This window comes from Cygnus olor (genome assembly GCF_009769625.2).
Source record: "Cygnus olor isolate bCygOlo1 chromosome W unlocalized genomic scaffold, bCygOlo1.pri.v2 SUPER_W2, whole genome shotgun sequence".
NCBI lineage: Eukaryota > Metazoa > Chordata > Aves > Anseriformes > Anatidae > Cygnus > Cygnus olor.
The window spans coordinates 1,100,283-1,120,551 of NW_024429073.1; the positions used below are offsets into that span (position 1 = coordinate 1,100,283).

Consider the following 20,269-nt stretch of genomic DNA (forward strand, 5'->3'; position numbering starts at 1 on the left):
TTATTTTATTCAATAATGGAGAAGGGTCTCTCTCTACAGACAGAACCCTGAAAATTTGTCTGTATTTTCAGATAAACTGTCTTCACAAGTTCACCCTCCAGTTTTTAAAATCAGATCAAACTAATCAAACTTTTAAACAATTCTATAGAAAATAAATTGGGGGGGGGGGCTAAAATATCTTATAAATTTCCTTTCCTGTTCTTTAGACATTTATGAAAAACAAATCAATATGTGAAGCTAACTAACCTAACAGCCATTAGGTTTTGGAATTTTATCTCCTTAATATTTAGAAAAGGAATACAAAGCCCACAAAGATATACAGCAGAACATATCAGTTATGACAACAATTTTTGACATTAAGAATTATTTAAAATAACTGCTTTGGTGTTTAAATTCATGCTTTTAACCTCAAGACAAATGGAAATGAAGTAAAGATATTTATGTTCTAATAAGGGGAAATTGTCAAAAATAAATATGCCACATATATACCACATACTTAGAAATATTTCCTAGAAGTTTTTGAGCTTTACCTTGATCAGAGGGTTGGAGCAACTCTCCTATGAAGAGAGGCTGAGAGAGCTGGGGTTGTTCAGCCTGAAGAAGAGAAGGCTCTGGGGAGACCTTACAGAGGCCTTCCAGTACCTAAAGGGGGCCTACAAGAAAGCTGGAGAGGGACTCTTTGGGAGTGTAGTGATAGGACAAGGAGCAATAGTTTTAAACTAAAAGAGGGGATATTTAGATTAGATATTTGGAATAAATTCTTTACTCTGAGGATGGTGAGGCACTGGAACAGGTTGCCCAGAGAAGTTGTGGATGCCCCATCCCTGGAAGCGTTTATGGCCAGGTTGGATGGGGTTTTGAGCAACCAGGTCTAGTGGAAGGTGTCCCTGCCCATGGCAGGGGGGTTGGAACTAGATGATCTTTAAGGTCCCTTCCAACCCAAACCATTCTGTGATTCTATAAATAGAAATACTACTCTGAGATCTTTTTAATTAAAGGGCTGGCACATCAAGCAGGTGTTCTATGTCTCTTGCCAGTTGAGGCCTGTTCTGTTAATACTACGTATTTGAGATAAGAGTCTGGTCTCAGGCTATATCTGGCTACTTTCAGCTCAACATCTTCCAATGAATAGAACTGGTGTTTGCACACCCAACTGAGATGAAACTCCTGAACTGGCCTTCACATATTCAGGGAGTTGGAAACAGATGATCTTTAAGGTCCCTTCCAACCCACAGCATTCTATGAGTTTGATCATCACATCTTTAATCTAATTATTTATTTATTTACTCCTTCCTTTGCAAAGCAATCTGTAAGCAAACAGATTAGTTCTGCATTGTCTAGAAATATTTTATGCTTCTTAGGAAGCATACAGTTGTCCTAAATATGTTATGATTGTTACTTTTTCCCATCAAAGTGTTTAAGAGCCCTAGTTAACCTAATCCATACCAGCATCCATTTTGCTAAATGCTGAACAGAAATATCTGTTAAGCAAGTACTAATCACAGTATTTTATTTCTTCTCCAAGTACTCAGAAAAAATTAATTTCATATTCTTCTTACTGAAAATACATGCTTAATCCTCCCCCCAAAACTGCTTTGACATTAAGTTTGTTTTAAAAATACTTCCTGTTCACATCTACTCTAAACATAAAGAATTTTTCTGCTTTTTTAAAAAATCAATGGCAAACGCACACTTACAAATAAAATAATTTGTGTGATTCAATTCATGATTCTTATTGGATTTAGCAGTAGTGATTAAAGAGATTACAACTACTGGCAATTACCTCAACTGCCACAACTAAATCCAACAGAGATCATAAAGCTCTCTCCAGCTGCAGTTCACAGCTTGGTGCATTACCAAAGTGAAACCCATTGATTTAAATGCACTTAGCTGGGAAGAACAGTGTCTGAGATGAGATACACCTCCCACCCCATCACTTCTGCTTCAGTGGTTCCATTTCACAAGAAAGAAGTAAGACCATCACCTAGAGACGATAACCTTCTCAATCAGTCCAGCATGAACTGCCAAGGCTTGTAAGATTATGAGATGACCAAGACAAAAAAAAAGTGTTAAAACCTCTTTTAGAAATAACCACCACTGGAGCATGTAGAAGTGCAATACACACATACAAAACTGATTCAATCTTCCCACAAATAACAGTGTTAAAAGACAATGTGCCTCATATAACATGTTCCAACCAAAACCTCAGGCTGCATTTGCACTTATGAGTGATAAACGTTTTCTCTAAAAATTACAAAAACGGAAGGATGAAGTCTTACTGCCACTGACCTCACTGGAACAAGACTGTATTCACAAGTATTTCATGACATTCAATATCCATGAAAGTTCAATTTCAGAAATAATTAACCTCTTCATATTAGACATAAATAGAAAGCCTTCTTTTAAACAGACCATGCAAATTAGTATATTTTTCACTATTCTAGTCTTCCGACACAATGTGCTCATCTGTTGATTTTAGATGCTTAAATGTATTCCAAACCAAATTTGTCTGTCATTCACAGCATGAAACTTAGTTAATCATATTCAGTGTATACCATCCATCACTGATAAACAGCTTTAGGTCAACTTCAAAATGAAACACCGTGAACTCTTTACAGAACACCATTTTTAAAGAACCAAAGTACCAGTACACAAAGGAAAGAGACTGAACACAACAAAACAAAAAAGGGACAAAATAAAATAAACCAAGGAAAGAAAGCAAAATAAAATAAAAACAGAGACAAGGCATCTATCTTCAGCAGGCCAGACTTCAAACTCATTTCCCCCATGAAGGTTTCACTTGATGGCAGGTTTAGTGGCATGGCAAACAACACCTAACTCAGGCAAGTGTAACAGGTCTGTCTTGGCCAGTCTAGTCATCTAATAATGCACAAATATCACACAGAAAACATACACAACCAAATTAATAGTCAAAATTCATCTACCAGATAGCGTGGTCATAAGATTTAGAATGGTTAGGATGGCATCTTTTTCTTTCAACCTTTGAGCTCTCAAAGTATAACATTTAAAGAAAAAACTACTGATACATACAAAAGAAAGTCATATTTTGACAGCTTGATGCCACGTCATTTACAATTACATTTTGTTAAATTGTTTAATAAATGTCACAAAATTAACATTGATTTAATTGTGTATTGATTCCCTCCTCGTGCTCCCTTGATTTACCACTGTTTAAATGCACTCTAAATTTCAGATTTTATTCTGTTTTTTTAAAACCAAGTTTTCAGAGTTCCATTTTACCTCTCCTCTATGTTCAATTCAGTGCATAAACTATTTCATTAGTGGCACTGTTGGCCAACAATATAATTTAACCTCCCAGTAGAATATAGCCATTGCTACTTTTAAAGTCTGTGATACACTCCAGTGATTCCATTAACAACGTATTATATGATACATAGTAAATCAAAAAATGTTGCACTGTGGTCTCCAAAACCATACTTCTACACAATAAATTCCTCAGAAAGTTAAACCTATATGATTTCACATCTTTACAATTTAAGATCAGTGACTCTGTTAGAAAGTTGCATGGAAACAGCAAACAGCATTCTGACATTAAAAAAAAAAGAAAAAAAAATTGACCTTACAACCCAATCACTTGTTTACCTAATTACATACAAATCTCTGTGGGGTCTAGAATGATTTGGAACAGTGATACTTTTTCCATAATACATTTTCATCAGAAATACCTAATAAGTCAGCTACAAATGGTGTTGGAAGAAGATTTCTCAGAACTTTGACTTTATTTTCCTTCCATTCATTGTCTACCACTAAGAGACAGGAAAATGTAGCTTTACCTGCCTGTTCTCCTATCACGTCAGGCAGTGATCTCATCACAAGAAAAACACCAGGAAGTGTTGTTCGTTCATTAGGTGGCAATCTTCCCTCTCTGGTAGTACTGAACCAGTGTTAAGGTCTTTTGGATGAAACATAAAACTAAGATCCTGAATAATTTATAGTCAATTATTTAGGGGCAATTTTACAGTATTAAGGACTTTGGTCCAATACATTTTGCTTACACAAAAGCTTCAAGTGGATATAGCAATAACTTCTTTGGGGTTTAAGAATAAGTTCAAAAATTAAAATCAAAAAGCTCCCAAAGCAAAGGATAAAATCAACTAAAAAAATCTAAGTTTCACAAAGACAAAAATATGTGCCCATATTAACAAGACTATGAGAACTGACAGTATATTGTAGGTCAGTATAACCTTTAGTTAAACTAGTTTTAGAATCTATGAAATTTTGGAGACTTGTCAGAGTTTGCTATGAACATCCCAGACCATTCTTACAGCAGCACTAATCTCATACTATCCATGTCATGATTTTGCAAACATGCCAAAAAAATAAAAAAATAGTACTCTGGGACCACTGTTAATGGACTCCAAAAAGTCAACAGCATTTTTTGAGCCAAAACCTGGCTCTTGCAGTTAGAAAAGTCATGTTAATAGCAGATATTTCTGTACTTGCTACAGTTTATGGTTCAATCATTCTAAATATTGTTGTTCGTGGCAAAACAGCTACCATGTTTGAAGTGAATTTAGCTTTATTCCACCAGCTGGAATGTTTCTACTCCAAAGAGGTAAAAAAAAAAATCCAGATTCAAATGGGCAGATGCTCAATTCCACGAAGATCCCAACAAAGTCAATGGGGCTTCACCTAACTGCAGTTATCTGCCTATACATTCTTCAGCAATAGTAGGGCCATTCTTCATAGAATTGCACTCAGATCTGGGATATTACATTAACAATAAGAATTTCCTTATATTCAACATATTTGTAAAAGTATGGCCTCAGAGCTAATTAAAGGAACACCTGTAAATTTAGTAATCAACAAACATTTTTATTTTATTAAGAGTTATAAAAATATTTTACACTGAAAGCATTCTGTGCAGATAATTGCATTTTTCCAAGAGATATCTAAAAATCAAAAAGGAGTACCAGAATGCATAAGAAAGCCTTTTTATTGCAAATAAAGTAATATTTTCCACAGTAAGAAGGGAAAACTTAAATCTTTTTATTAAACTAGCAGGTAAACATTTATATGTAAAAAGTAATTATCACCATAAATAACAAATATTTTAAATTAGATAAAACTAAAGTGGTCAAATGCATATATAACATGTCTATAAGACAGACTGGAATTCGGTCTTAAAAACACCACCACCACTCATACCAAAGGTGGTACATTAAGATCCAAACTGCAATGTTACCTGTGCCGGGAAATTGCCTAATCTTTTCAGTGCTCCACTGACTTCAGTGAGAACTTTATGTGGGAATAAGCTTGCCAACACAAATCATATTGAAGGGGAAAACAATTTATTTTACCTTCTTCTCCCCCAAAATATATAACAACTATGGAAAACAGAATTATCCTAATTAAAAACATTGTTTTCCCTAATGCTGAATTGAATTAAATCTATATAATTATGTTGCTTCATTCAATTTTGTTTCAAGACTTTTTTTTCAAAAAGCAATAAAACAAAATAACAGAGCACCACCTCCTTACATGGAAAGCTTAAAACAATTAGCAGACAGGACAAAGACCAAAATTACAGAAGAATGTCTAAAATACCAACCTTCTGCACAGGGCACAACTATCAAAGCTCTGTCAATAAAAACTGTGTTAGTTAGATGCTGGGCCACACCAACACTCGATGCCTCACGAAACTTAATATAACATACTTTGGAAGAAAAAGCAAGAGGTGCGTTGCTGCAAGATAAAAGGAAAAAAAACAATTAGTTACATTGAATAAATTTGTGTGTGTTTTTTTGGTATACTCATTGCGGCCTTCCAGTACTTGAAGGGAGCATATAAACAGGAGGGGGAATGCCTGTTTACATGTGTTGATACTGATAGGACAAGGGGGAATAGTTTTAAACTAAGACAGGGGAGATTTAGGTTAGAAATTAGGAGAAAGTTTTTCACTCAGAGGGTGGTGAGGCACTGGAACAGGTTGCCCAGGAAGGTTGTGGATGCCCCATCTCTGGAGGCATTCAAGGCCAGGCTGGATGCAGCTCTGGGCAGCCCGCTCTAGTGGTTGGCAACCCTGCCCAGAGCAGGGAGGTTGAAACTAGATGATCTTTAAGGTCCTTTTCAACCCAGGCCATTTTATGATTCTATTATATGCTTTTTTAAATTAAAAAAAATAATATTTTTTAGACTTCCTGGAAAAATTACCCAAAAGACAAGAATATAGAAATTTACTAACTTGTCTACTTAATATCACTAAAAAGTGATATTAACACCTCCTCCTTTTAATGGAAACTTATAGAAGCCAAAATCCCAAGTTAACAAGACATAACTAGTCTCCTAGTATGCTGAAAAACATTTCTAAGCTATATGAGCATTTAGCATACTAGACTACATATTCAAGGCAGAAGACCTGTCACACCCTGCAAACCAGCTTCAGATTTCAACTGTACTACAAACATAGTGATTTATAAAAACTGTTGTCTTGTTTAGAACCGTGAAAGAGTAGCCTTATGTCCTGTTCTCACAAAACTCTAAGTAATCAAAAGAAAGACACCAAATTAATACTCAGTTGATCACCACATTTTATAAGTTTCAATATAAATAATTTTAGGCTGTTAAAATGAACAACAACAACAACAAAAACACACCACACAGCAGAGACAAAAATTTCAGGGAATAGCCTACAAAACAGGGAACACAGCATTCTATCTCATGTTACTGCATATTCAAACGTTGGTATCACTTACCACACAAGTAGTACTGAAACCAAAGGGTTTTGATTAACGAAAATAAAACACAAATTGACAAACTACCAAAAAGCACTGCACGATTTAACTTAACATTAAAAAGTCTGCTCAATCCACTCTGGGATATAAAATAAAGGACTGTAACAGAAACTGCTACTTTAAAACCACAGTCTTCAGATACTAATTGCTGGGAAAAGTCACTAGGTTCAGGAAGTTCACTGAGAACACTAAAGAGTCATCTTAAAGAATTCACATTTTATTTAATGCATTAGAAAACTGAGGTGGTTTCTCTCTCCCCCTCCACATTTTACATGCTTACAAGAACTTTAAATAGTCTATTAGAGTAGTTCACTTGATGTAACCTGTAACTAATTGCACTCAGCATTGGAGACTTCCTTTTAGTTGTTTTTGTGGTTTTTTTTTTCTTTAATAATTTTTCTGCTGCATCCTATAAAACCAAGGGATGTTAGTGATAGGAGACTGGAAAAAAGTAGAAAAAAAATCAGTAAAAAGGAATTCTTCTCTCTAATAATACTAGTTCAGACAACCATAGTATAGCCCTATATTTTGTTCTAAAATCATTGAAACACCATAGATGCCAGATTTATCATCCTTGCTTCCTATTAAGTCATAGCCTTTTTTTTTCATTCAAGTCAGCAGTAAAGTGGCTAACAATGAGTTATAGTGGAACAGTGCTATCAAAGGAATCTCCTATAAGGTGGAAATTATCACCTGATCAAATTCACCATTGCTACAAATGTTTTGGATTGCTCTGACAGAGGAAAATAACCCCCCGTAATCCTCTAATAACACATAATGCTGCATCTTCCAAAAATAGGAAAATAATATTTCCAAAAAAAAGTTGTCAAGAGCAATGTTCCAGAATGTATACATGTCTTTAACCAAGTTAATTCATAAATACCAGAATTAGACTTATTTTCTTTCAACCAAAAAATTAGCTTTGTTAATGAAAAAACTGTTGAAATTAAATCCATAAAAACCATTCTATGAAATACTCAGATTAAGGGGAAGAAGTAGAAGGCTGACAAACATGACTGACTTGGGAGAGGTAAGGAATAATTTATACTTTTATTCGGAAATACCTTAATACTTGATTAGAAAAAAAAGAAAGCTTATATTCTTTATAAAATGTATGCACATATATATATATTCTGTTAACTCTTGTGCATCATCAACAGAACTGAAAGTTCACATCCATTAGAAATAAGCATGCCCAGCAAAGGGAATAGGATTACAAATGTTACAGTAAACCTCTTAACTTGAATGCTCTTTTAAAACAAACAAACAAAAAAACCCATACAGGAGAGTACAACTTCACTGTTCTGAAAAATCATGCTTGATTAAGTAAAAATAGTGGGTACACTGAATATCTGCAACACCAAATTAGAAAAAAAAAACAGGTTACAATTCTACACAATGCAACATGTAACTTTCTTTGACACTTTTCTCTATTAAAAAGTTAGTCTAATACTCTTAATATTACACCTTATATTATTCTTTAAACAAGAACTGGAATTCTGGAATGACTGAACGCTACCATGCCATCATCCTCCTGCCCGATCCCCCCCCCAACCTACACACACATAACTCAGGGAGGTGCCTGAGCGAAAAAAACTGGACTACAGAATAGGTATTTCAGTAAAGGGAGGAAAAAGAGAGACGTGCGCCGCGGAAGCGCTTTGGGGACAATCTCTGAGCACGCCTCTCCCTAGGCCTTAGATTGTGACTCAGTGCCGGCATCACCCAGCAAGCGGCCGAGCTCTTGGCGCTACCACTAAGCCACAGAACCCGCCGTGCTCCTACAGGCCACTCTGGAGATGCCGCAGGTACTTCAGGACGGGACCGCCATCTTAAGTTCGGATGGAGCTCCTTTCCCCTACCGTTCCTGTCATACAAAGGGGTAGGACCACGTGACCCCGCTCCCCGTGTGGGAGGTTGCGGTGCCCACAGTCAAGATGTGGGGAAGTCAAGTAGGCCTTCTCAAACCCTCCCAACCCCTCTAGACCTTTTCATCCTCCCAGGTCTCTATCGCTCCGGAGACCGGTGCAGGCCCCACTTACTCTGGGGGATAGAGACGCAGCTCCTCAATATCTCCCAGGAAGCCGAAGAGAGTCCGCATCTGCTCGCTGGTTACCGCCGAAGACAGGTTCGTGACCTGGATGACAGATGTGGGGCCCAAGGGGAAACCCAGCGGCACCCCGATTCCTCCGCTGTTCATCATGGCGGAACCCGCACGACCGCTCCGCTCGCGGCAGTGTCACACGCAGCCAGAGAGACGGACCTGACGACAGAGAAGAGTGTGCGGCGCCTGCCAGAGCGTCCCAGTGTTCGGACGCTCTAGCGGCGAACTCGATTGCTCGCCGGAGGTGTTACTTGGCGGGCAGCTGCTTATTCCCTGCCAGATGAGGCGCTCCGGGGAACGGCCGCCCTCAAACCTGCCAGGAGCGCTGAAACTCCTAGCTCAGCCGTAAACGCCCCCCCCGCCCAAGAGAAGAGGGAAAATCCGTCGCTTCCCAAGGAACCGGCAGGACAGCCTCCTACTGAGAGAGGGAGTTAGGAGAATACAATAATTTACTAACTTTTTAGAAAATTATTTACTAACCTTTTAGAAAAGGGGGGACTGAGAGAGGGAGTTAGGGGAATCTTATCAAGTAGAGATAGAGTGCTGACGGCATGAAACTAGGATGCTACTTAGTGTCTTTACTAACTATGGTGCTTGTGCAAATTAATTAAAGCAAGAAGCCTTGGGCCCCTTTACCAAGGTCAGTCTCTTAATAAGAGTGTGAGCCTATCTTAAGAAACTGGTAGAAACTGGTCCTGTGGATGGACAAGATCCAAGAAGCAACTGAGTCTGCGCAGAGACAAGAGGTCAACTAGCGGTGACGAGGAAGAGTCATCAATCTTCATCCCCACAACCCCCGACGACCACCACCAGAATACACTGCGCAAGCTCAGATGGGAGGAGTTTATGGAAATGACTCCTTGGAACTAATTTTAATATGAAGCGGGGACAGGTTACGAATATGTATAGGCATATTGTGAAACTTCATGCATATGTAACTCTTTGCTGCATATAACCATGGCAAGTTGCCGCATCAGGTGCGCACGATTTTGGAGGGGCTACCCCCCCGCGCTGCCCAGCGCTGAATAAACATACCTACTTTACAATCTTACTGATTGTGGAGTCTGTTTTCCACATGTCACTACCAGCTGATGGGCAGGTGACGACCGGGCCGCTGCTATAAGGGTGAGACCATCGTGGACTCTCAGCCCCGCCTAGGAAGGAGTGTGGGGCCGCAGGCGCGGCCTAGCTGTTAACAGCCACATCCCGCCCAGCTTTCTTTCAGGCATATGCTGCCTGCTTCCTGAGGATTGGAGAGTAATCCTGTTGGGGGTCATAGAATCATTAAGGTTGGAAAAGACCTCTAAGACCATCTGGTCCAACTGTCTCCCTACCATCAATATCACCCACTAAACTATGTCCCTAAGCACCACATCCAACCTTTCTACCCTCAGGGACAGTGACTCCACCAAGTCCCTGAACAACCCATTCCAATGCCTGACTACTCTTTCTGAGAATAAAGGTCTCCTAATTTCCAACCTAAACCTCGCCTGGTGCAACTTGAGGCCATTCCCTCTTGTCCTATCACTGGTTACCTGTGAGAAGAGGCCGATCCCCAGCTCCCCACAACTTCCTTTCAAGTAGATGTAGAGAGTAATAAGGTCTCCCCTGAGCCTCCTCTTCTCCGGACTAAACAATCCCAGTTCCCTCAGCGGCTCCTCATAGGACTTGTGTTCCAGACCCTTCACTAGCTTCGTAGCCCTTCTCTGGACATACTCCAGGGCCTAGAGGTCCTTCTTATAGCGAGGGGCCCAAAACTGAACACAGTACTCGAGGTGTGGCCTCAACAGAGCAGAATACAAGGGAACAATCACCTCCCTGGTCCTGCTGGTTACACTATTCCTGATACAAGCCAGGATGCCGTTGGCTTTCTTGGCCACCTGGGCACACTGCTGGCTCATGTTCAGGTGAGCAATCAGCACCCCCAGATCCTTTTCCTTTGCACAGCTTTCAAGCCACTCTGCCCCAAGCCTGTAGCGCTGGGGGTTGTAGGGTTGTTGTAGGGTTGTTGTGACCAAAGTGCAGGACCCAGCACTTAGCCATGTCGAACCTCATCCCGTTGGCCTCTGCCCATCGATCCAACCTGTCCAGGTCCCTCTGCAGGGCCTTCCTACCCTCCAGCAGGTTGGTACTTCCCCCCAACTTGGTGTCATCTGCAAACTTCCTGAGGGTGCACTCAATTCCCTTGTCCAAATCATCAATAAAGATATTCAAGAGGATGTGCCCCAACGCCGACCCCTGGGGAACACCACTCGTGACCGGTTGCCAGCTGGATTTCACTCCATTCACCACCACTCTCTGGGCCCAGACATCCAGCCAGTTTTTAACCCAGCAAAGAGTGTACGTGTTCAAGCCATGGGCTGCCAGCATTTCAAGGAGAATACTATGGGAGACTGTGTCAAAGGCTTTGCTGAATTCTAGGTAGACTACATCAACAGCCTTTCCCTCATCCACCAGGCGGGTCACCCGGTCATGGAAGGAGATGAGGTTGGTCAGGCAGGACTTGCCTTTCATGAACCCATGCTGACTGGACCTGATCCCCTGGTTGTCGTGCACATGCTGTGTGATTGCATTCAAGATGACCTGTTCCATCACCTTTCCCGGCACCGAGGTCAGGCTGACAGGCCTGTAGTTCCCTGGGTCCTCCTTACGACCCTTCTTATAGATGGACATCAGAGTAGCAAGCCTCCAATCATACGGGACTTCTCCGGATCACCATGACCTCTGATAGAGGAAAAGCGGCTTGGAAATCACATCCGCCAGCTCCCTCAGCACCCTCGGTTGGATCCCATCTGGCCCCATGGACTTGTGACAGTCCAGGTGGAGCAGCAGGTCTCTAACTGTGCCACCTGAACTGTGGGGGGTTTCTTCTGCTCCCTGTCCAAGACTTCCAGGTTGGGAGGCTGAGTACTCCGAGAATAAGTAGTCTGGTTATTAAAGACAGATGTAAAAAAGACATTAAGAACCTCAGCCTTTTCCTTATCCTCAGTAGCTGCAATGCACATGTTTTCCAGATGCTGTGGGAAGAATCAATCTCGGCTGCTGGGAGCTGGCACCCTCATAGCAGAGGAAACAAGCACGCCAGCCCAGAAACTGCATGCAGTGCCCTTCATGGGTGATTGCTGACAGAGAGGCTGTGAGATTGCTCCATTGTATGTGGGAACAATGCTAACTGGTTTTCTTTTACTTTAGCAGAGTGAAAGGCTTCTTGAATAAGATATTTTAAACCCAAAATACCAAAGAGTCTAGGTATAAAACCTCACCTTTAATAGGTCAGCTTTGGCTCTATAATTGATTTGGCATGAAATTCACCAACTCTACTAACAGGAAGGGTTGTAATGGAATAAGCTGTTAATGGTTTTGTTATAACTTGACTGGGAATCTATCCCAATTAAATTGATTTTTACCTAGAGTTATAGTTCAAGTTCTCTTTAAAAAATTAAATTAACTGTAGAAAAAGAAACTGAGCGCTATGCATATGAGTGATTAGTTGTTTTAACTGCAGTCTTTCTTAGGTGGCAAAGAACTGCATCTTGGCACTGAAAGACTATGGTTTCAGACAATATTTTAATTTTTAAGAATTTCCATACCCCAAACCTGAACTGAAAATGAACTTAAGTACTTAAGTATTCTTGAAGCTGTCTGGGCTGAAAAAAAAAATGTACATTTGTGATACTTCCATGAGCAAGTAAGTTAGTTGTTACGGAATCTCCATGGATAAGTGTGGGTAATGCTCCATATATTGATGCTTGTATATTTCAATTGACAGTAAACTAGTACTTTACAAAGAATAAGTTAAAGACTTTTAAATAAAATAAATCTTGGACAATTGCTTGAGATTACTTTAAATGTGTATGTTTCAGGTAGTACTTATTTGAAAATCATAATCAGTACAGTCATTCTTTTTGTAAATGGAATCCGGATTCTAAAAATGCAAGATTCAAGATCCAAATTAAATGTTGTTTTTTGTGTTTTTTTTTTTTCCAAACATCCTGATAGCTTTGTAATTAGCCAAAGCTTAGATAACTTTAACTGGAGAATTCAAGATCTTTTATTACATTTTATGCAAAAATAAACTCTGGTATGATTATTCTATCATTACATAAAGCATTACATAAAAAATTCCTGTTTTGACCGGTATATCTTGTCGAAAGACTGTTAGCAGAGGTGTAGAAATTATTACTGCTCTGAAGATTCACATCCTTTCTCCTTACATCTCTCAGTGGAGGTTACCAGAAAAATGAGCTCTAATTCATCATGAGAAAAAATCTGTAATGTCAGAACTGACTGGGATACCCTCCTTAATGTAAAGTCTTTAATAATAAATATGAAATTCTGAGCTACTTGTCTCCTTCCCAAAAACAGAACAGAAGAAAAACACTTTAGATTTGGTATTTGTCAGCCACAGGATAAAATTAATTTGGAAAAAAAATCTGAAAAAAAAAATTGGATTTCAGAAGATGTGGTGGTTTCACACCAATGGACAGCTAAACTCCACCACAACTGTTCTTTCACTCCCCCTCCTCAGAGGAAGAGAAGGAGAAAATACAATGAAAAGGGACTCAAGGGTTAAGATCAGGAAAAGGAAATGGCTCATCAATTACTGACATGGGTAAAACAGACTAATCGTAGGGAGATTAATATAATTTATTATACTAACAAACTAGAGCAGTGAGAAATTAAAAGCAAGCTAAAAACACGTTCCCCCCCCATCCACCTATCCCAGACCTTGAAAAGCAAGTCTTATGGCAACATGGCCGTTACCTTGCCACATAAAGCCAATACAGAAGGGCTTCTACAAACATAGCAGCAGCAGAAGGAAGACAAGGGAAAACATGGGCCCACTGCTGAATGGGCCAGCAGTCCTACTGACAAAGTACATGTAAAAGGCTGGAACACTTAGAATCATAGAATAAAATCATAGAATATCCCAAGTTGGAAGGGAGCCATAAAGATCATCATTACAATTCCTAGCTCCACACAGGACTACCTAAAAATTAAACCATATGTCTGAGAGCGTTGTTCAAATGCTTCTTGAACTCCAGCAGGCTTAGTGCTGTGAACACTTCCCTGGGGAGCCCGTTCCAGTGCCCAACCACCCTCTCAGTGAAGAAACTTTTCCTACTATGCAAATTGACCTTCCTCTGACTCAGCTTCATGCTGTTCCCTCAGGTCCTATCGTGGGTGTTGCAACAGGAATTATGCACTTCACTCGTAAGAGAGAAGCAGCAATATATTTATTGATGGAAATAGTGATTTAGCAGGGCTTAATTGTGGATGAGACAGCGATTTAACAAAGTTCTAATGGTAAATGCTACATTAACAATATTTATGATGGCAAGGTCACTTGATTATTTACTGCATAGAGGATAGGGTCAGACTAAAAGTGTCAGGAAGACCCTCACACTGAGTCACGAGGTTCAGAATGGAGCCCCTTTTGCCGTCCAAACTCCAAGGAGTATAGATATGACTGGATCCTATCCCAATCCCAGACTTAACGATTTATGCCTAGGGGATTATATACACAATCAATCCTTTATATCACTTAGCTAAAATTATGTTGTGGTTTAACCCGGCAGGCAGCAAAGCACCACACAGCTGTTTGCTCATTCCTCCCTAACCCCTAGAGCTGGATAGGGGAGAGAATCAAAAAAAAAAAAAAAAAAAGAGGTAAAACTCATGGGTTGAGATAAAGACAGTTTAATAGAAACATAGAATCATAGAATCACAGAATCATTCAGGTTGGAAAAGACCTCCAAGATCAAGTCCAAACTTTAACCTAGTACTAAAGTCCACCACTAAACCATGCTCTAAAGTTCTAAATCTACACATTTCTTGAAGACCTCCAGGGATGGCGAATCAACAACTTCCCTGGGCAGTCTATTCCAATGCTGCACAACTCTTTCAGTAAAGAAATTTCTCCTAATATCCAACCTAAACGTCCTCTGGTGCAATTTGAGGCCATTTCCCCTCATCTTATCACTTGGTGCTTGGGAGAAGAACCCAGTCCCCACCTCTCTATAGCCTCCTTTAAGGTAATTGTACAGCATGATAAGGTCTCCCCTGAGCCTCCTTTTCTCTAGGCTAAACAACCTCAGTTCCCTCAGCTGCTCCTCGTAAGACTTGTTCTCCAGACCCTTCACCAGCTTCATTGCCCTTCTCTGGACATGCTCCAGCACCTCGGTGTCCTTCTTGTAGTGAGAGGCCCAAAAGTGAACACAGTACTCGAGGTGCGGCCTCACCAGAGCCGAGTACAGGGGGACAATCACTTCCCTAGTCCTGCTGGCCATGCTATTTCTGATACAAACCAGAATGCTGTTGGTCTTCTTGGCCACCTGAGCATGCTGCTGGCTCATATTCAACTGACTATCGACCAATACCCCCAGATCCCTTCCTGCTGGGCAGCTTTCCAGCCACTCTTCCCACAACCTGTAGTGCTGCATGGGGTTGTTGTGGATTTAACAGCAGCTGGATTTAACTGCTGCATTCACTACGACTCTTTGGGCCTGGCCACCCAGCCAGTTTTTAACCCAACAAAGCGTACGCCAGTCCAAGCCATGAGCAGCCAGTTTCTTCAGGAGAATGCTGTGGGAAATGGTGTCAAAAGCCTTACTAAAGTCTAGGTAGACAACATCCACAGCCTTTCCATCGTCCACTGAGCATGTCACCTTGTCGTAGAAGGAGATCAGGTTTGTCAAGCAGTACCTGCCTTTGATAAACCCATGCTGACTGGGCCTGATCACCTGGTTGTCCTGTAAGTGCCGCGTGATGGCACTCAAGATAATCTGCTCCATGAGTTTCCCTGGCACCGAGGTCAGACTGACAGGCCTGTAGTTTCCCAGATCCTCCTTCTGGCCCTTCTTGTAGATGGGTATCACATTTGCTAGCCACCAGTCGACTGGGATCTCCCCTGATAGCCAGGACTGCTGATAAATGATGGAAAGTGGCTTGGCGAGTACTCCTGCCAGCTTCCTCAGTACCCTCGGGTGGATCCCATCTGTCCCCATAGACTTGTGTACATCTAAGTGGAGTAGCAGGTCACTAACCATTTCCTTGTGAATTATGAGGGCTTCATTCTGCTCCCTGTCCCTACTGTGGTGGTTTTACCCAGCTGGGCAGCCAAGCTCCACCACAACCGCTCTCTCACTTCTCCTTCTCGAAGGGAAAGGGGAAGAAAATACGATGAAAAGGGCTCAAGGACTGAGATAAGGACAGGGAGATCACTTAACAATTATTGTCACAGGCAACACAGACTCAGCGTAGGGAGATTAGAGAAATTTATTACCTATTACTAATAAGCTAGAGAAGTAAGAAACAAAGAAAGCAAACTAAGTACACCTTCCCCCCATCCACCCTCTTCCACCTCCTCTCCCCAAGCGGTGCAGGGGAACAGGGAATGGGGGTTGTGGTCAATCTGTAAAACTTTGTCTCCACTGCTCCTTCACGGTCACTCTCTTCCTCTGCTCCAATGTGGGGTCCCTCCCATGGCATACAGTCCTTCCCAAACTGATCCTACATGGGCTTCCCACAGGCAGCAGCTCTTCAAGAACTGCTCCAATTATGGGTCCGTACCATGGGGTCCATCCCTCAGGAGCAAACTGCTCCAACATGGGTCCCCCCCAGGCAGCAGCTCCTGCCAGATCACCTGCTCCTGTGTGGACTCCTCTCCACTGACTACAGGTCCGGCCCAGAGTCTGCTCCAGCAGGGGTTCTCCACACAGGCCGCAGCCTCTTTGAGTCAGATCCATCTGCTCCACCGTGGGCTCCTCCACAGGCTGCAGCGTGGAAATCTGCTCTGCCATGGTACAGTATGGGCTGCAGGGGGACAGCCTGCTCTACAACGGTCCTCTCCACAGGCCGTAGGGGAACTTCAGCTCCAGCACCTGGAGCACCTCCTTCCCCCTCCTTCTTCACTGACCTTGGTATCTGAAGTGTTGTTTCTCACTCCTCGCTCTCCCAGCTGCTTTTGTGCAGCAGTTTTTTTCCCCTTTCTTAAATCTGCTCTCACAGAGGCACAAACAACATCGCTTATTTGCTCAGCTCTGGCCAGCAGCAAGGCCCTTATCTAACATGGGGCAGCTTCTGGATTCTGCTCACAGAGGCCACCCCTGCAGCCCCCCACTACCAAAATCTTGCCATGTAAACCCACTATACCTATCTACCAACTCAGGGGGAGAGTACCCGGAGAACAACTGGTCTTGCTGCTGAAGACTGAGGTAAAGAAGGCATTAAGTACCTCAGCCTTTTCCTCATCTCTTGTCACTATGTTTCCCCCACATCCAATAAAGGATGGAGATTCTCCTTAGTCTTCTTTTTCTTGTTTATGTATTTATAAAAAAATATTTTTCTATGATTCTATGATTCTAATAGCCATATTGAGCTCCAGTTGGGCTTTGGCCCTTCTAATTTTGTCCCTGCACAGCCTCACGACATCTTTGTAGCCCTCCTGAGTGGCCTGCCCCTTCTTCCGAAGGTCATAAACCCTCTTTTTCTTCCTGAGCTCTCTTTTCACAGCTCTCTTTTCAGCCAGGCTGGCTCATCTTTCGGCATGTGGAGACAGCCTGCTCATGTGTCTTTAAGATTTCTATCTTGAAGAGTGTCCAGTCTTCCTGGACTCCTTTGCCCTTCAGGACAGCCTCCCAAGGGACTCTGCCAATCAGTCTCCTTAACAGGCTGAAGGCTGCCTTCTGGAAGTCCAGGGTGGCAGTTCTGCTACCCCCCCCCCCCCCTTACTTTTCCAAGAATCTGAGAATAGAGATTCAAGATTTTCTTTAATCTGTATTAATTCATGATCACTGTGCTCAAAACGGCCTCCAACCTTTATATCACCCACAAGTCCTTTTCTGTTAACAAGTAAAAGTTCCAGTGGGGCATCATCCCTAGTTGGCTCACTCACCACCTGTATCAGGAAGTTATCTTCCACACACTCCAGAAACTTCCTAGACTGTTTCCTCTCTGCTGTGATGTATTTCCAGCAGACATCTGGTAAGTTGAAGTCCCCCAGTAGGACAGAAAAGGAAGGGAAAATAATAATAATAAATTTATATATATATACATATATACAAAACAAGTGCTACACAATGCAATTGCTCACCACTTGCCAAACAATGCCCAGCAATCCCCCAAGCATCAGTACCCTCCCCAAGCAACCCTTCCAGTTTTTATTGTCTTGCATGACTAAGCAAAATTGTTCCATGTAATAGCTTAAATATGAGAGAAATACTAAATTCCTACCTCTTTAAAATGGATTAAATTTTGGGAGCAAAAGGGGAAGGATAATATTGCTAAAAGGAAGATAATATTGCTATAAGTCCATCCTGTTCTCTTTACCATGCTGATTAGCCATTTCTGCTTTTTTCCTCACTTCACTCTTTTTTTATGCTCTCTTTCCCTATGCTGTCTTTCTCACTCTCCTACCCCATCCCATGTCCAGCAAGCCTCTCTTTCGGGAAATATGGCCATTAGTTAACCAGGCGTATTGTTGTGTGAAAGCAGTTTGGGTTGGAAGGGACCTTAAAGATCATCTAGTTCCAACCCCCCTGCCATGGGCAGGGACACCTTCCACTAGACCAGGTTGCTCAAAGCTCCATCCAACCTGGCCTTAAAACACTTCCAGGGAGGGGGCATCCACAACTTTTCTGGTCAACCTGTTCCAGTGCCTCACCACCCTCATAATGAAGAATTTCTTTATTATATCTAAACCTACCCTCTTTTAGTTTAAAGCCATTGCTCCTTGTCCTATCTCTACACTCCCTGATAAAGAGTCCCTCTCCAGCTTTCTTGTAGGCCCCTTTTAAGTACAGGAAGGCCTCTATAAGGTCTCCCCAGAGCCTTCTCTTCTCCAGGCTGAACAACGCCAACTCCCTCAGCCTCTCTTCATAGGAGTGGTGTTCCAGCCCCTTGACCATCCTCGTGGCCCTCCTCTGGAATTGCTCCAAGAATTCCACGTCCTTCCTATGTTGGTAATTCTGTCTTGGTGTTTCCCAATCACCAGTTTCCTTTGGCGTGTAATAGTTTCGAAGAGGACTCGTTCCATTATTTTCCCAGGGACTAAGGTAAGACTAATGGGCCTGTAGTTTCCTGGGTCCTCTTTTGGGCCCTTCTTGAAGATGGATGTGACATTTGCCCTCTTCCAGTCATCAGGGATATCCCCTGATCTCCACGACTTTTCAAAGATTATAGATGGTGGCCTTGCAACAATGTCAGCCTCTTCTCGTAACACCCTGGGGTGGATTCTGTCTGGGCTCATTGATTTATGTGGGTTGAGCTTTTGTAAGAGGCCACAGACCAGCTCTTCCTTGGCTACTGGTGAGTTGATACATGCATTGTCGTAGCTACTTGATCATGTGATCTAGGGTCCAGGTACTCTGGTAAAGACAGGAGCTATTGAGAACCTCTGCCTTGTCAGCATTATTAGCAACTTGTTTCCCTGCCCTGTTTAACAATGGGCCTATGTCTTCCCTGTGCTTCTACTTATTGCTCACATATCTGAGGAACCCTTTCTTGTTATTCTGGACACCTTTGGCCAATTTCAGTTCTAGCTGAGCCTTAGCCTTCTTGACTGCATCTCTGCATGCCCTAGCAAGTTTCTTGTAAGTCCTTGATGGGTATTTGGCCAACTTTCCATAACCAGTATGCTTCTTTTTTTTTGCTTTTAAGCACACACAAAAGCTCATTTTTAATTCAGAGTGGTCTCTTGTTCTGCTTTCTTCCTTTCCCTTTCTAGGGGATGGACTGTTCTTGTGCTTCCCAGGAGGTTGTTCTTGAGTAACTCCCAGCATTCACAAGCTCCTTTGCCTTCCATGGATGCTTCCCATGGAATCCCTCGCAGCTGGGCTCTGAGCATACTGAAGTTGGCTCTTCTAAAATCCAGGGTCTTTCTCCTATTACTGGTCTTCAGTGTGCTCAGCCAGACCTTAAACTCCACAATGTTGTGATCACTGTATCCAAAGGCTACCATTGGTATCACAGAATGGGCGGGGTTGGAAGGGACCTCTGAAGATCATCTAGTCCAAACCCCCTGCCGAGCAGGATCACCTAGAGCACATTGCGCAGGATGGCATCCAGGAGGGTTTTGAATATCTCCGGAGAAGGAGACTCCACAACCTCTCTGGGCAACCTGTTCCAGTGCTCTTTCACCCTCACAGTAAAGAAGTGCCCTCTCATATTCAGCCAGAACTTCCTGTGATTCAGTTTGTGCCTGTCACCTCTCGTCCTGTCGCTGGGTACAACTGAAAAGAGACTGCCTCCACCCTCTTGACACCCTCCTCTCAGATATTTATACACATTGATGAGGTCTCCCCTCAGTCTTCTCTTTTCCAGGCTAAACAGGCCCAGTTCTCTCAGCCTGTCCTCGTACGACAGGCACTCCAGTCCTCTAATCATCCTA

General features: G+C 42.0%; 1 protein-coding gene across 2 annotated transcripts in view; it reads right to left on the bottom strand.

Annotated features, from left to right (window-relative positions):
- Positions 1-10,078, bottom strand: part of LOC121062918 (splicing regulatory glutamine/lysine-rich protein 1-like) — a 50,509-nt gene extending 40,431 nt beyond the window's left edge. Inside the window, exons 1-2 of one of the 2 annotated variants that reach the window (XM_040543217.1) lie at positions 8,819-10,078; positions 5,594-5,727 (exon numbers count right to left, since the gene is read on the bottom strand). In XM_040543217.1, coding sequence (XP_040399151.1) covers positions 5,594-5,727; positions 8,819-8,979 — 295 coding nt within the window. In that variant the 5' untranslated portion in view covers positions 8,980-10,078. The remainder of the gene's footprint in view (positions 1-5,593; positions 5,728-8,818) is intronic. The other variant, XM_040543219.1, reaches the window with a different exon arrangement.
- Positions 10,079-20,269: the final 10,191 nt, after the last annotated feature.